Source organism: Aristolochia californica, unplaced genomic scaffold, assembly GCF_029961685.1.
Source record: "Aristolochia californica isolate CCGP_79_NKW_82.1479 unplaced genomic scaffold, dmAriCali1.0.hap1 SCAF_12, whole genome shotgun sequence".
NCBI lineage: Eukaryota > Viridiplantae > Streptophyta > Magnoliopsida > Piperales > Aristolochiaceae > Aristolochia > Aristolochia californica.
In genome coordinates, this window is record NW_027181793.1 from 25,758,657 (window position 1) to 25,774,554 (window position 15,898).

Sequence of the window (15,898 nt, forward strand, 5' to 3'; positions counted from 1 at the left end):
TTAGGGTTTTTCTCTTCTCCTGAAACGGGAGATCCGATGTCGAGCCTAACAAGTCACAGGTCACACCAACGACAACGATTTAATGACCCTTTACGGGTTTGGAATGGTTTAATGGAATTGACACTCACCAACCCTCTCCTTCCTTACTTTTTGGCCTTTTCCCTTTAATTAATTATTACAACCAAATCCTAGACGTTTGGGACCAAAATCTAAATAACTAAATAAAAACACCGACAGGAAATCAGTCTCGTCGTTACTCGCAATACTCCCGTCTTTCCCGCTACGTTCAGCCTCCTTCTTCCTCTTTGGCCACTTTGGCCACTTGTGGGCCCAGGTGTGTTTGTCCCTCCTACCAGGACACCTAACGCTAATCGGATGGACGGCTTGGATGGAGTCAACTTTGTATAGAATGTTGATACATTTTCGGGTTTCCACTTTTTTCTTCCATCCCTCCGTCTTTTCCCAAAATGTCGGACCTTTCTCAGCGACTCCGAACGGTCCGACCGTCGCCATAAAATCTTGCGCTCAAACTACCTCCGAATCTTCATACTTGACAAAATCATTCTTTCTTTCACCCTCTGCTCCGGCCATGGCCTCTGCTTCTGCAAATTCCCTCTTCGCTCCTTCTCTTCCTTCTCCTTCTCCTTCTCCTTCTTCTTCTTCTTCTTCAAGTAACGCGTCGACTAAGCTCTTTCTTCTCAGATCTTCCGCGGCTTACTCTTCGGTTGCTTCTCTTAAGCTGATTTCTAGCTCTACGTCTCGCGCACCGTCTGTTGCGAGAGTTGTTAACACTCTTGCCTGCCCGGAGATCTCCGTTGCCAAGGGTGCGGATGTCCAGAACGAGGCCAAGGGCTCCAAGCCTACGATCCTTGTGGCTGAGAAGCTCAGTGATGCTGGTCTCGAGGTCCTCAAGGGGTTCGCCAACGTTGACTGTTCGTATAACCTCTCGCCTGAGGAGCTTCGCTCCAAGATCTCGCTTGTTGACGCTCTGATTGTGCGGAGCGGGACCAAGGTGACGAGGGAGGTCTTCGAGGCCACCAAGGGGAGGTTGAAGGTGGTCGGGAGAGCTGGAGTTGGGATCGACAATGTCGACCTTCAGGCGGCTACGGAGTTTGGCTGTCTTGTGGTCAATGCGCCCACTGCAAACACTGTTGCCGCGGCCGAGCATGCTATCGCCCTGTTGGCTGGCATGGCTCGCAATGTTGCCCAGGCTGATGCTTCCATGAAGGCCGGTGAGTGTTTCTGGTTTTCGAATTTTTGTCTCGTCGCCTTACTGTTCTTGTCTGTTTTAATCTGTTTTTCCCCCTTTTATTTGTGTGCATGTTGAATGATCCGGATCGCGTCGGAGCGAGTTTGCGATTGTAGTTTGTGAATCCTATCAGACCCAGGCTAGCGGTTTTCTTGTGACCTAAGAAGTATTTAATCTGATGTGTGGTTCTGGAACTTCTTTGTCAGCTTATATAACTTCAAGGGTTGTTGTTGATTTTGGTTTTCCTTTCCTCTGTTTCGGAATATATTCTTAGTGTTTTCGTTCACGCTTGTTATCATTTTTCTGGCAAAAATTCTTTCTGTTGCTGTTCCTCCTTTTGTTGCTAGTGAAGGGTCAGATTTCTTTTTTCCCCGTTTTAACCAGTACTAGAACGTTTAGATCGCATACTTATGTTCGATGAAGACTCCAGTAGTCAATGCAAGATGGACTTTTAATGTCATGATTAATTTGAAAGAGAATCGAACAGTGTGTCTCTTATAACAGCTTGGTTTCTTTTCTCTGTTATAGGCCTATGAGATATAATTCTGAATTTTATTAGTTCGTTAGTAGGATATGAAGGGGATGCTTTCGTCTTCTGTGCTGTGGAATACATTACTGAGTGCCCCTCTCTGTTCGTATTAGAGAGCTGCGGTTATAGATGTGTTAATTGACTCGTCAAAATCTTATAAGGCCCATTTGTTAGAATTTAGCATGTGGATGTAGGCTGACTCTATATGTCTTCTATAGCTATTACCTTGCCTCTCGATTTGCATATGTAATTAAGAAAATAAAAAATTACAAAAAATGCAGTTTATTTGAAAGAGGCAGGTATTCCAAATTACCTTTGATGAGCGTGTAAGAGTCCACTATGAACAATTTAATTCATCAATGTTTTCAATCACTTTAGGTAGAAGAACTACCTGCAGACTAGTTTTAGTTTCAGTTTTTTTTGTCAAAGTAACTTACTACTGCTTAGGTGGTCTGAAAGAGAATGAAAGCAAGTTTTTTTGCTTCTAATATAGGATATTAAGAAGCATGAAGACTATGAAGTGTTTTTTTTGGGGGGTGGGGGGTGGGCGGGGGAGTGTAAGCATGAAGACTATGTATTTAAAATGGTATAAGTAATTTCCTGTCAGATCAAGGGGTTGTCAGTGCCTCCTAACTTTCTATAACATGACTTATCTTTGCAGGTAAGTGGCAACGAAACAAGTATTGTGGTGTTTCCTTGGTTGGAAAAACACTGGCAGTAATGGGGTTTGGGAAAGTTGGATCTGAAGTAGCTAGACGTGCTAAGGGCTTAGGAATGCATATCATTGCCCATGATCCATATGCCCCTGCTGACAGGGCTCGTGCTGTGGGTGTTGAGCTGGTATCTTTTGATGAGGCTATTAAAACTGCAGACTTCATTTCACTCCATATGCCACTCACGCCTTCCACTTCAAAAGTTTTCAATGATGAAGCTTTTGCAAAGATGAAGAAGGGAGTACGGATTATTAATGTTGCACGTGGTGGAGTTATAGATGAAGAGGCTTTGGTTCGAGCACTTGATGATGAAACTGTTGCCCAGGTACAATTTGCAGTCTTTACGTGATCATATTAAAGTGGTTTTCAAGCTAAATTATGTCTAGGTGACTGTTGTAGAAGTGAATTTTAGAAATCTAAGTTCATCCTTCTGATGCTTGTTAGATTGGCTGGTTTTAATATCTTCCCTGGAAACATTTAAAAAGAAAAATAACAGTTCTCTTGGATTGTCATTCTAATCTAATGTATTTTTGTTGGTGAATTATCAAAGCCTTCTGATATTTTCTATTTAACATCTCTTTGAGATTGAATGATGCTTTTTCCTGTTAGGAGACTTCTCCATTTTCAACATTCATTTAAGAAGAGTTTGTTTGATTGCTACTAAATTTTCTCTGTATGGAACAGGCAGCACTTGATGTTTTCACAGAAGAGCCTCCTCCCAAAGACAGCAAATTAGTGCAACATGAAAATGTTACATGTACACCTCACCTGGGAGCAAGTACTACTGAAGCACAGGTATGCATTATTTCTTATCTTCTCACTCTCGTTTGCTATTTCAGGAAGGTATAGTAATTGAGAATGACTAAACATTCAAACAACTTCATGTATTTCGGGAAGGTGTAGCAATTGAGATAGCAGAGGCAGTCCTGGGCGCATTAAAGGGTGAACTTGCTGCAACTGCTGTAAATGCCCCTATGGTTCCAGCTAAGGTAAGAAGTCCATACAATTTCTCTTTCATATTCCACTTCCCTTCATCTCCCATACACTTTCTCTTTCATTTCCACTTTCGATGATCTGGCTTTGTAAATAAGCTGTTCCATTGAGTAGGTTCTATCAGAGCTTGCTCCTTATGTTCTTCTCGCTGAGAAGCTTGGTCGGCTGGCAGTGCAATTGGTGGCTGGAGGAAGTGGCATTAAGTGGGTCAAAGTAGTATACATGTCATCTAGGAACCAAGATGACCTTGATACAAGACTGCTTAGAGCCATGATCACAAAAGGCATCATTGAACCCATATCCAGTTCTTTTGTCAATCTGGTCAATGCCGATTTCATTGCAAAGCAAAGAGGCCTGCGAATTGCTGAGGAGCGTGTTGTGATCGATGGGTCCCCTGAATTCCCGCTGGAGTCTGTCCAGGTCCAAATTGCAGACGTGAAATCCAAGTTTGCCAGTGCCTTATCGGAGTCTGGTGAGATACAGATTGAAGGCAGGATCAAGGATGGGGTGCCTCACCTGACACGAGTTGGATCCTTTAGCGTGGATGTGAGCCTTGAGGGTAACTTAATACTCTGCAAGCAAACTGACCAACCTGGCATGATTGGAAGGGTTGGAAATATTCTAGCTGAACAGAACGTGAATGTGAATTTCATGAGCGTGGGGAGGACAGCACCTAAGAAGCAAGCTATTATGGCAATTGGAGTGGATGAGGAACCAAACAAGGATACCCTCAAGAAGATAGGAGAGGTCCCTGCTATAGATGACTTTGTGTTCCTCAAACTATAGAAGGAGAGAGAGAAATCCATTTAATTATTTTGAAAAGAACCCGGTTTCGTTGTTTGTCTCAATAAAAGTGAATATGAGGTTGTACCGATGCTCCATTCAACTGTCAGTAGGGAATTGTGATGCTATATTGAGTATGAATTCCGTGAGAAAGGCTGCGAGGATTTTATATTGTTGTAGCCACTATGGATGTCTTAATAGGAACTAGGCACGGATATGGTGTTGCCGGAGGGTGTTATGTTTACTATTTTATCTAGAGTTTCTGCAATATAATTCGTTTGACGACTCTCATTATGAATCACTGAAGATTTTGTTGATTTCTTTCTTTTTTTAGTGTGTTGTTGGAAGCAGGAAATGATTAGTGGTGGGAAGTATGGTTGCTGATTGTGGGTATGGACTGTTCGACATATAAATTATTATTAATATTGTACTGGAGTTTGACATTTTTGGTGTATACTCTGGTTGGTAGGAGATTTCAAGCTGCCTAATTTAACCTTTAAAGTCTCTAATTGGAATTTGTAGAGTGATTATGTAACCAGTAGGGTGTCAAAAGGAAATTATGTTTGGAATTAGGTTTCCCCTATTGATTTTGTTGGATTTTGAAAGAGATGTCTGAAATTTTGTTTGGGATTAGGTTTCCCCTATTTCATATATTGCTTTATTTGTATTAAATTATTCAACATATGGAACACCGATATACAAAAAGAGATATTGGATGTAGCTTTTATTTAACTATTAAATAGAACGGATAATCGAGTTAAAAAAATGAAATAATAAAAAACATATATTTAAAATCATAAAATTATAAAAGAGAAAAAAAGGAAAGAAACAAGAAAGCCTTTGTCTCATCAAAGATGTGGTCCCTTGCTGGATCCATTCTGGGCCGGTAGTATTGGAGTAAATCAGCAGCCTGAACTGTGGGATAATCGCTTACGCTCGTGGGCTACATTTACAATTTCCGAACGTCGGGTCTCCTCGAGTCGTTCGAGGAAACTCCTCTGATTCCTCCTCTCTTGTCTTCAAATTCAAGCGATTCTCCTTCTAGACGAACAAAATTTCGCATGTTTCTGTATCTCATTTTGCAATCTCAAAACGTTCTCTTCTTCAGAGAGCAGAGCTAGGGATCCGCTTGGCAGATCTCCCGATTCTCTCAGGGGACGCGGATCTTCTGCCATTGATGCTCTGGTTCACTCTCTGAGCAATGGGTCTTGTCTTCACCAAAGTGTTCTCTTCTCTATTCGGTAGCAAGGAAGCACGGATCCTCGTCCTCGGACTCGACAATGCCGGAAAAACGACAATTCTCTGTATCACTCTTTGTGCTCAGATCTCCTTATTTTTTTTTAATTTTTTTTTAATTTTTTTTTTGGTTTCAAATTCTATCTGTTTAAGGGCTTAATTTCGTTTTTATTCTTTTTTTCAGATCGGCTTCAGATGGGAGAAGTAGTTTCCACAATTCCAAGTCGGTAATTGTGTTTCTCTTTCTGTTTCTAATGTTTTCTGTCACTTGATTTTCAGATCATGACATGCTCAATTACTTCTGTTTTTATTCTAAATTTGTCATTTCTGGTTACAGCTATCGGTTTTAACGTTGAGACGGTGCAGTACAATAACATAAAATTTCAAGTCTGGGATCTTGGTAGGTTGCTGTGCGGTTGTATTTACCATTCCAGGATCAAACTTTTGATTGATTTTCTAATCCATTTGTTGCATTCTACGAAATATAGAAGTTGGAGAGTAAAACGGATAACTGTAATTGGTGGCTTTTTAGTTTTAGTCATGGTTACTATTAAAAGAAGAGTTAGAGTTTGCTTGTTGTCACTTGAACCAAACATGAAAACTAACAATGTGACCTTTTTTCAATTATCAGAACTTCACGTTATCCAATTTAGAACTTCTATACTTGTCAAAGTAGCAGTCACTTAGACGTGAACCTCAGGATGTTTAATGACATTTGCATTTTCCATGGACCATTTGTGAGGAATTCACTTACCTTTGTCTTTGGATGGAGAAATACATGAAAAAGGTTTTTTATTTCAATTCTTTTTTTTTTTTTTTTGGTTGTTGGTTTTGATGATGGTCTGGCTTCTCGTGGATTACAATTGGTTAATTACCTAGTATTAATCATCCTTCTGTTTTTGTTTGTGACTTTTGCCTAATTGTTTTTGGAACTACTCTAAGTAAACTTTTTAGAGCACTTCAAATGTTACATAAGTTGAGATACATATCTATTTCAGAAGAAAACGAATGGGAACTCCAATAAGACACAGAAATTTAAGGTTATTTTTTCTATTTTTAGGCACCGCATATCAGTATGTCCGTCTTTTAAATCTGTCGGCAGAAATTTTGTTTTACTTATTTTGTTACTCCTTGTTTGGTGGCACTTTTAATGTTTTTTTGCCCTTGCTTAATCTTCTTCTATCTGGGAGTATTCTCCAGTCTGAATTACTTTCTGTTTTTTTTTTTTTTTTAAATGGAACAGGGGGGCAGACAAGCATCAGGTACTGCTTAGTAGCTATACTTTTCCTTCTTTTTGTGTAGACTACATTAAAAACACATGTTATGTTTCACCAGGAAAAAAAAGAAGATATGTGATGTGTATGTAGCTTTTGTTTATGTCACCATTCAGCATACTTTGGAAAGATTAGACAGAGATGGAGACTTACTGTTGAGTAGAGATCTAATAAATACTTGAGTGATCTGAAATAGTCCAAGTTAGAAATTGAGTAGATCTTGGACCTATAGATTTCCAGACGTTGGTTCTTTAAGCTAGTGGCTGGAAAGGTGGTTATCAAATAAGTTCTGGGTCCTTTTATGGTTATACTCTCATAGTTCTAAATCCTTTTGTTTCTTTTCATAAGTTTGACCCCAAAGGGGACATCCTGTACCATGGGTTCAACTTGTATCTGTTTAATGCTTTACTTTGCCATTTAATAAGCTTTAACATCTAAAGTTGTCTACTCCTTGATCAAATAATTTCTGGTTCCTTTTAGGGTTATCCCCTCATAGGTCTAAATCTTTTTGTTTCTTTTCATAAGTTTGCCCCCAAAGGGGACATCCTGTAGCATGGGATCAACTTGTATAAGACTGTTTAATGGTCTACTTTTCCATTTAATAAGCTTTAAAATCTAAAGTTGTCTACTCCTTGCTAGTTGTCCCTGAGGGTACGGAAGGGGTTCACCTAGATGAGTAGTCAACTGCATTGGTGCATCCCCAAAGTCATCACCTAGATGACAGTGATCTGCTTTTTTTATTATTATTTTTTAAAGATGATTGGATTTTTATTTGGTAGTTTCATGTATTTTTTGTGGTGAGAATTGTCTTGAAAGACTGATAAACGATGCCTTGGAAGATTTTAGTAGGATATGGATGTCTTACTAGGAAGCTACTGGCTGTAGCTAAAAAGCATATAAAATCTAGGATTTGTTCATTATTTCTGTAGTCTTGGACTATCAATTCTTGTGAAAGGTGATGTGATGATATGATCATATACCAAAGTATCAACTAATAGATTAGTATCATTCCCATTTCTCTGATTTTTCTGTTGTTTCTCAGTCTTTTTTTAATCTTTATTTTGGAACATTTTCATACAAAGATGAATAGTCAGACCACCTTTTTTTGTTGGCTACATTGAATAATGTTACTTGTTGTAACTACACCTTGTAGGAGTTAAGTTTCTTTTGGACAAAGAGATATTGTTCAATAACTATTATCATCAAATTGCTAGATAGTATCACTTTTTTTTTTTTTTAATATTGAGACCCTTTACCCTGGTGAGACATGAACCCAAGACCTCACATTAGAAACCCCCCACCATGTGACCATTGAACCAAAGGCCCAAGTCACATGTAGTGTCACATTCTTAAACGCTCTTTCTTGGAAGGTTACAGATTTAGAACAGTTGCTTACATTTATGCTGCAATTTTTTATGTTTGGTCATTCATATTACTGCAGGCCATACTGGAGATGTTATTTCCCAAATACACAGGCTATTATATATGTTGTTGACTCGAGTGATACTGATAGACTTGTTATAGCTAAAGAAGAATTTCATGCCATCTCGGAGGTATGAAATCATTCCTGGATTTCCATCAATTGATCATCTTTATGGCCATTTTATATATTTTTATTTGCTGAAGCATGCTTTGTATATATTTTCTATATGTAGAAATCATCATCTTCTCTAGAAAAGAAACTCTTCTCCAAGAAAAAAGTTTGGTCACTTTAAGTCCCTTGCTTAAATTGCAGTATACAATTACTGATTGAGATTTTTGACTGAGTCGTTCTTTTACTTTGGTAGGAAGAAGAGCTAAAGGGTGCAGTAGTTCTTGTCTACGCAAACAAGCAGGTGACATGTTGCCTTTTTTTTTCCTTCCTCTGAAAGAAAAGCTATTTATATGTTGGTGCATGTGTATATTGGTCATTCTTTACAAGACCTCAGTAACTTGACAAAGATTTTAGAAGTTATGAATCACCTCCTCATTTTCCCTTTCTTAAAATGGGTCATTACTGATGTTATAGGTCCTGGATGAACTGTGTGAGGTGGAGCCAGGATCAGGATCTTGGCTGCATCTGGCTACCTGGAATTCAGAAGTTTGAAAAACCCAATTGCTTGTTTGGTTCTTTAGATGACCTAGGCTACTCAGCAGGATTAGCTGAGTATATCCGTTCTTGCTATTTTAAATGTTTGTGTTTGAACAAAAAATCTTGGCACCTTTCATTGTATTTTTACTTCTGTTTGATTTATGTTTTGCAGTCTATCAGCTAACCTGACAATTGAGTGGTATCTCCTGTAACTGACTTAATGCTGAAGCTGATTGAAGCAAACATTTCATTCACTGGGCATGCAACGTTTTATTTATTGCCAATGGATGCAATTGTTTTTTTCTATTTCTCAAAGAAGAAAGGGGTTTAAATGTTTCCTTAAACGGAAATTGCTAGCTGTACCTTGCCTTACTCTGTTATAGTCGCTTTCTCATTGTTCTCAAAAAAATAAAAAGTTATTCATTGGTTGCTATTAATCAAAACTTTGTTTATGGTTGTTCATACCTTCATGAATAGTCCTTAGGTATAAATTTCTATTATTACATGTTTTATATATGCTATACTGTCCATGGAACTTTATCCTAAGCATGGAAGAAACTACTCTTTGTATGGCTCTACTCCATGTCAATTATATTACACTTAACCCTCTTTATGGCCACCTTTCTTCTGTTACAAGGAATCGGGAAACCTTTTCCTGTTTTATCTGTCAGCATGTAGTTTGGTGTGTGACTCTATTGAGAACAATGAATGAGATGGTATCAAATATTTTTCCAGCCAGACTCATTTTCACTATTTTCATTTGTCAGCATAGTTAAGGATATAAAAAAGGGCAGGCCAAAACAGAAGAGTCAGGAAAAATAAAGTACATGTAGCATCCCATAGAAGCCCCAAAAGATGACTTCCCCTCGCTAAAGCTCTTTTTGGAAAACCCTCTCTTAAGTTAAGTTAGTGATTATCATTTTCTTCCTTTTTTACATGAAGCAAATTACTCTACATCCAATGTGGATACGAAGAGTTTTAGTCCTTCGTTGATTCCCATGAATTTCGGAATTGGTACAGCACTCAATGAATTGTATCTCCAGACCAATCTTCAATAGTATTCAGACCATTGCATTAGAAGGGCCCCAAGTGGGCCGGAAGATGGTTTCTACATCCATTATAGTTATTGCCTTAGAAGTAGTCAATTGGGTTGAAGCACCATTATATCACTGTATATATGACAGAGGCGGTAAGCTGAAAAATCTTAAAGATGCCATTATCATCTACCGGTGCCAGCCTTGTCTTGGTATAGTGCACAAATCTTCACCCTTTCTGCTATCTCATTTGATGACTCCTTGTTCACTCATCCACGTCAATTTTGGCCCTTTACTTTTTTTCCATCGTATGACTTTGACAAACCTCTGCTTCTTTGATTTGATTTTAGTTTTCTCTTTGCGTGCCTAAATTCAGTATTATCAGCCAGTTGGTTCAACCTGTTTGAATCGGAACTGGAGTTCTTTTTGGTTTTTATATAGTAGACAATGTTTTTAAAAACTGAACGGGCCATCCAATTTGAGGCATGAGAGAATTTGGTTTTACCTGGTTAGACCAGGTTCAACTGGTGGTTGAACCAAAATGGAATGCAACCTCGGTTGAACCAAAATGGAATGCAACCTCTAGGTTTATTATATAAATGTTTTTTTCATTCTATTAACACACAAAATAATGGTTTGATAGATTAATTAGGTATGTGCCCATGCATAACTTAGGTTTGCAGTTCGAATCCTTCTTCCAACACATAAAATAATTTCACTTGCTATTCACCCTTTATAGCCATATTTTTGAAATTGGACTCTTTTGTGGTTGCATCAGCCCAACCAGCCGGTTCCCTCTGTGCTTTGCAAAATCAGGTTATGAGTAGTATAAGAACCGAAAAAAGGCTCCACTTGTGGTTCAATCTAGTTGAACTGGCCGGTCTGGTCCGGTTTTAATAACACTGATAGCAAATAATTGCTTCTAGCTAAAATTTTGGACCTGAAGAGTAAACTTGTTCAACTAGGGTCTAGTTTGGGTAATCTGCTAAATGTTTGAAGGCAAGTGGAAAATATTTTGTGCTAAGGGGAGAATTCAAAGTGCTGACCTGTGATATGTATTGGTGAACCTCTAACCAGCTTATTAGGGCACTGATTTGTTTTTAAATGCTGAAACAATATTTATTGGTTGAATCTGATCTTACTAGGTTAGACCAGAATGAGCCATGATCCAGTTTGATGGCTGATTCAGTTTTTAAAACATTGTCCAAATTGTTTCAAATGATTCTCACTTATTTTATTTTTATTTTTAACAAATGGTATTCTATTAAGGAAAAAAGGAAATTACAAAGCAAAGTTAGCTAGGGGTTAAAAAAACAGGCCTCAACATAAAACAATTGAAATATCTTAAGACATGAGACCAATAAATGTGAACAGGTCCAGCTGGTGGGGATGGAGTGCTCAGAGACACCTTAGGTAATGTCCTCCTTGTCTATTCTGCTCCCTCCGGTTGTGGGGATGTTACCATGGTGGAGTTGAGAGCCCTACTGTGGGGCATCCGACTCTACTTTGAGAGATTCACTTCACCACCATTTGATAGTGGGCTAGTGGAAGAAATGGACCCTCCATAGCGCTTTTTGATGTATTTTGATGAAATTGAAGATCTGTATAAAAATATGAATGTTTCCTGGCACCACACCCCCAGAGTGCCCAATAGCATTGCTGACTCCTTGGCTAGGAAAGGGTCTCTTGGCAGCACCTTGCTGGAGGGGACACTCTTTTCCTTTGAGCTTCCTTGGTTCTATGTATGGGGGTGTCTTCCTTGGTTCTATTTAGCTTTGGAGCCCTCTCAATGAAATACTCTTTCTCATTGTTATTAAAAAAACAAAAAAAATTGAATACAACATGAGATGTCAAGAATTCCATCAACAACAACCAAATATCCATGGTGGTTCAATGTTGTTCTTGCACTATTCTACAGCAAGGTTGGAATCACCTTCAATACTTAAGTGGTCAGAAAACTTGTTTTTCCCTCATAAGAGCCCTAAGTTCCCCTCCCCTTTTCATAGCTTTTCTCTATTGGGAGTTCTCCATTAAATATTTCATTTGCTCATTACAATAAAAGGATAAGGGCCCAGCATCTTTGGAACCCCTCAAGACACCTTCTAGACCTGGATTACCCTTAGAATTCCCATCAAAGTTTAGCTTTACTGGAACCAAGAAGGGAGAGACCCAGGTCAAATTGTATAATCATGACGGGAGATGAGGCCAAGCAATTGGCTTCCAATATCTTTGGATGACACCAGCAAATTCACTCAAGTCCTTCAACTAGCCAAGCCAAGCAATGATCAAGAGAACCAACTTCTTGATGACACTTTCAAGTGAACTTCTCTTCTTGGAAAAGCTTTTTGTTTTCTTTCCTTCCAAATATGCCAAGGCACTAGTGCCACATAGTGAGCCCCATCTTTGGGAGAGGAAGGCTGGAAACTGAGGAATGAAGTTTTGAGAGGAGGCAAAACATAAGTTCAGTCCCAATCTATAGAGCGCATTAACCCATGATGTTGAAAGAAAAAAAGGCACCAACGAGGGATGTTGATGATTGGACCTAAAAGGGCCACTAAGTTTCTTGTCTGTGGGTGCTTCTATAAAAAGTTCTATATATGCCCATTACTTATTTTGTGTTCCCTTTTATTTTAACATTTCTCTTTCCTATTTTTATCTCATTAATCCAGAAATTCTCCCCTACCTTTTCTAAATGATGCTTCTTTGCTGTTGAACATTCTGATCATAAAGCATGTTTAATTCAATAACTTCCTTGTAGACTTTGGTCTTCAGTGAGACTCTTTAATATTGCACACTTACATTGCAATCTCCATGTATCAAACATTATTTGTTCTGTGTGAAATCCTCCACAATATTTTGTTCCTTTTGATTTTTTGAGCCTAGCCAGCTGAAAAGTTTAATTTGGTCTTAAATCTTCTCATGCACATTCTATTGGCTTTGCTCGCTAAAGTTGCAATTATATTCAGCTCATTTATTTGTGTTTTTGTAGTTCTTTATGTTCAGAACTCAAATCTTGTAAAAGAAATTAATTCAACTATCCTTTGATTATGGCTATTGACATACAGTCAAGTCATCTATGATAAATACTAAATATATGAGCTTAATGCTAATCCTTATTATTGGTATGCAAGCATAAAGCTAATCCTTGACATAAAAGTTTCCCTCATTGATCGTTGTTGAACCTGTTAGTACACCCTTATATATAACTTTGGTGATGTCCATATCTTTTTAGGACTTTTTTTCTTTTCCTAATACCAACCAAATTAGGTCCTTGGGTACTCTTTCTTTCACATGTTTTTTCCAAATGGATATGGACAGGGTGCAAGTTGTGTTCTTTCCTTGGTAGTTCTCATAATCTTTTTAAACTGCATCCACTATGTGCCTCCCTGGTATGAGAGAATTGAGTTCTTCACATCTTTGGTGGTCTGCTTAAACCTGTTTGTTTTCATTCAGCGTCACCTGCCATGTTCATGATGTATCTCAAGTTGTTCTCCTGCAACTTGTGCAACTTCGGATGTCTTTTTTCTTCTTGGATATGAGTAGCATGGAATTGTCTTAATTTCTTCCTCTTTCTTGTCATTTTTATTACTCTAATACTGTTCTGGATGTAACTCTAAGCTGTTAGGTCCCATTGTCTATTGTTGTTCATAAATATTCACCTAATTTTCACTTGGTAGTCTGTTTCACCATTCTTTGAGGTCATCCTTGTGAACCTTGATATTCATTCTTAATGCATTTAGTGTGATCTTTATATTTGCTGTCCCTTTTCCCGTAACTTTGGTAGCTTATGTATGTCTTTTTCTTCTATTATTGTTTCATAAATGTTTTATGTGTAATAGTTTGTTCTATTCCATTCTTTTTTACTGTCATTTCTTGTTTCAATATAAATTATATGTTCCATCACACCAAGAACTCTGCCACTCTGGAAAACAATATCTCATCAATGGCTTCTTGAGCCACATGTTCCACCAATCATTAACACATACACACACTTAAATGATTCGCAGAGCATTACTTCTATATTTGTTCTTGAGCATGTTCAATGTCTTGCAGTACTTTATTCTGGTTATTCAGGGGTAAGTTCATTTTGATGTCATCAAGTATGCTCACAACTGCTATTTTTCAGCGATGCAACCAATGGTTGTCATTTATAGTTTATGTTCATCATCCTTATATAAAAACCATTAGGAACTACATAACTTGAGTATTTTGATGAGATAACTTATCTGTATCCTTCTAGTTTTGTACAGGATCTGCCTGGTGCACTTGATGATGCAGCAATAACAGAAACATTAGAACTGCACAAGATTAAAAACCGCCAGTGGGCTATCTTTAAAACTTCTGCCTTAAAGGGTGAAGGGATATTTGAAGGCTTGGACTGGTAAACAGAGTTAGCCACAACGAATTTATGTTTGTTTACAAAGAATTTTTTAGCTAACGTTGATTATTACAATGACTTGGTGTGACAGTTGAAAGTTGTTATTTCTTTGTCTTGGTTGAAAAGTTGGAGCTTCTGGCTCAGCATTTTACCAAAAAAAAGTTCATTTGCTTTAATGGCTCACTAGAACTGCTCAAGTAGACTGTTGATGGATTGCGGAAGGCTTATAGCAGAATCTTATTGAATGCAGGTTAAGTAACACTCTCAAAGCTGGAGGTGGCTAAACTTTGGTGAAGAGGCAATGTATAGTACTACTATGGCCAACACAGTGATGAAGATTAGATAATTGCAGGTTGGGATTGTTACAGGAATTTGTATGTGTTGGATGGTGATTCATTTGGAACTCTCTTATTTTTGTGATTATAGTTGTCCAATAGTCTTTTGCGAGTACACATTTTATGTTGCCCCATCATCAAGATCCTGTTTTCTGTGGGCAGTATACAACGCCGTCATCAGAGTTTTGATATTTTTTTTTTTCCCCTGAATGATAAGAACTTTTGAATCACCATGTTTACAGGAATTGTTTATTTATTAGCTGTTTTGTCCAGCGCATGGAATATTAATCTTTACTGAGAGCTGCAAACTGTTAGTAAGGGTTTGCAAATTATGACTTGTCACTAGTCAATTTGCGAAGTTTCTGTTCATACGCGTTAAGTAGGTGAGTGAGGACAAGCTTTGCCAAACTTCTTCTGACAGTGGAGGGGATCTGAGCTCCTTCCTCAACCGCCTGCACTTGTCTGTACAAGCAGAGGGTGACAGGGAGTTTCCTCCCCTTTGCCAGCACTACACTACGAGCAAAATATTGGGTGGCACTGGGATGGGATTCGAAGTACAGAGCTAGGGGAAGCTTCTTCCCTCCCCTTTGGCAGCAAATTTCTAAAGGAGCAAAACGCTATGAGGTGCATTTTCTCCGCCCCATGCCCGATAAGGTAAGGACGGTTGCAGGCATGAGGCATCCTCGTTCAAATGGCTTCTTTCAAATAGGTGATCAAACAACACCGATATGAAATAGTAGCTTTAATTTATATAAGAAAGAAGAAATATGAAGAAGTCATTAAAGTTGTTGGCAATATCAAGGCCCTGTTAGTATACTGTGTAAGTAAAAATGGCCCCACAAGCGTTAATACACGGTGTAAGTAGATAGTGAAAATGAATTAAACAGGTAATTCACCTTCACTCCTCATTTTACTCGTTGCTCGATGGTGTCATTCAATCCTTTCTCTTGTTTCACTCATATGGCTCTCCTCTTATTTTGCTCCGCAAGAAGATTTCTCGATGCCCTCATTGGACACGAAACCATGTACAATCGACTCATTTGAGTTCTCTCTCGTCTCCCCAAGCAGCGATTAATCGACATTCTTTTGTTTTTTTTTTTTGAAAGGTACACACTCTCCTTCTATCTACCACTCCAAATCCAATAGACTCTATCCAACAGACCAAAAAGCTTAAGACTTTTAACGTACGAAGTTGCAAGAAAATTCAATTTGCCTTAGTCAAGAAGAAATTTAATTATGCAAAAGACTAATAACTTTAAAATATTTCTTAACAACACTTATAATCTTACATTTCCTACCTCCA

At 38.2% G+C, this 15,898-nt stretch overlaps 2 protein-coding genes across 4 annotated transcripts; both read left to right on the plus strand.

Annotated features, from left to right (window-relative positions):
• Nucleotides 1–456: 456 nt before the first annotated feature.
• LOC137945557 (D-3-phosphoglycerate dehydrogenase 1, chloroplastic-like) lies at nucleotides 457–4,710 on the plus strand. The gene is made up of 6 exons (XM_068791492.1): nucleotides 457–1,232; nucleotides 2,440–2,816; nucleotides 3,176–3,286; nucleotides 3,331–3,334; nucleotides 3,389–3,480; nucleotides 3,599–4,710. Exons 1-6 carry the CDS (start codon nucleotides 590–592, stop codon nucleotides 4,268–4,270), a joined length of 1,899 nt encoding a protein of 632 aa, XP_068647593.1. The 5' UTR covers nucleotides 457–589; the 3' UTR covers nucleotides 4,271–4,710.
• A 377-nt stretch (nucleotides 4,711–5,087) lies between these two features.
• Nucleotides 5,088–14,871, plus strand: LOC137945283 (ADP-ribosylation factor 1-like). 3 transcript variants are annotated; one of them, XM_068791097.1, is made up of 8 exons: nucleotides 5,098–5,571; nucleotides 5,688–5,726; nucleotides 5,841–5,903; nucleotides 6,747–6,765; nucleotides 8,219–8,330; nucleotides 8,565–8,612; nucleotides 14,133–14,263; nucleotides 14,511–14,871. In XM_068791097.1, exons 1-8 carry the CDS (start codon nucleotides 5,469–5,471, stop codon nucleotides 14,542–14,544), a joined length of 549 nt encoding a protein of 182 aa, XP_068647198.1. In that variant the 5' UTR covers nucleotides 5,098–5,468; the 3' UTR covers nucleotides 14,545–14,871. The 3 variants fall into 3 exon arrangements, with proteins under 3 accessions (XP_068647199.1, XP_068647200.1, XP_068647198.1); XM_068791098.1 differs by lacking the exons at nucleotides 14,133–14,263; nucleotides 14,511–14,871 and adding an exon at nucleotides 8,786–10,364 and having other exon boundaries at nucleotides 5,088–5,571; XM_068791099.1 differs by lacking the exon at nucleotides 14,511–14,871 and having other exon boundaries at nucleotides 5,091–5,571; nucleotides 14,123–14,246.
• The last annotated feature ends 1,027 nt before the right edge of the window (nucleotides 14,872–15,898 follow it).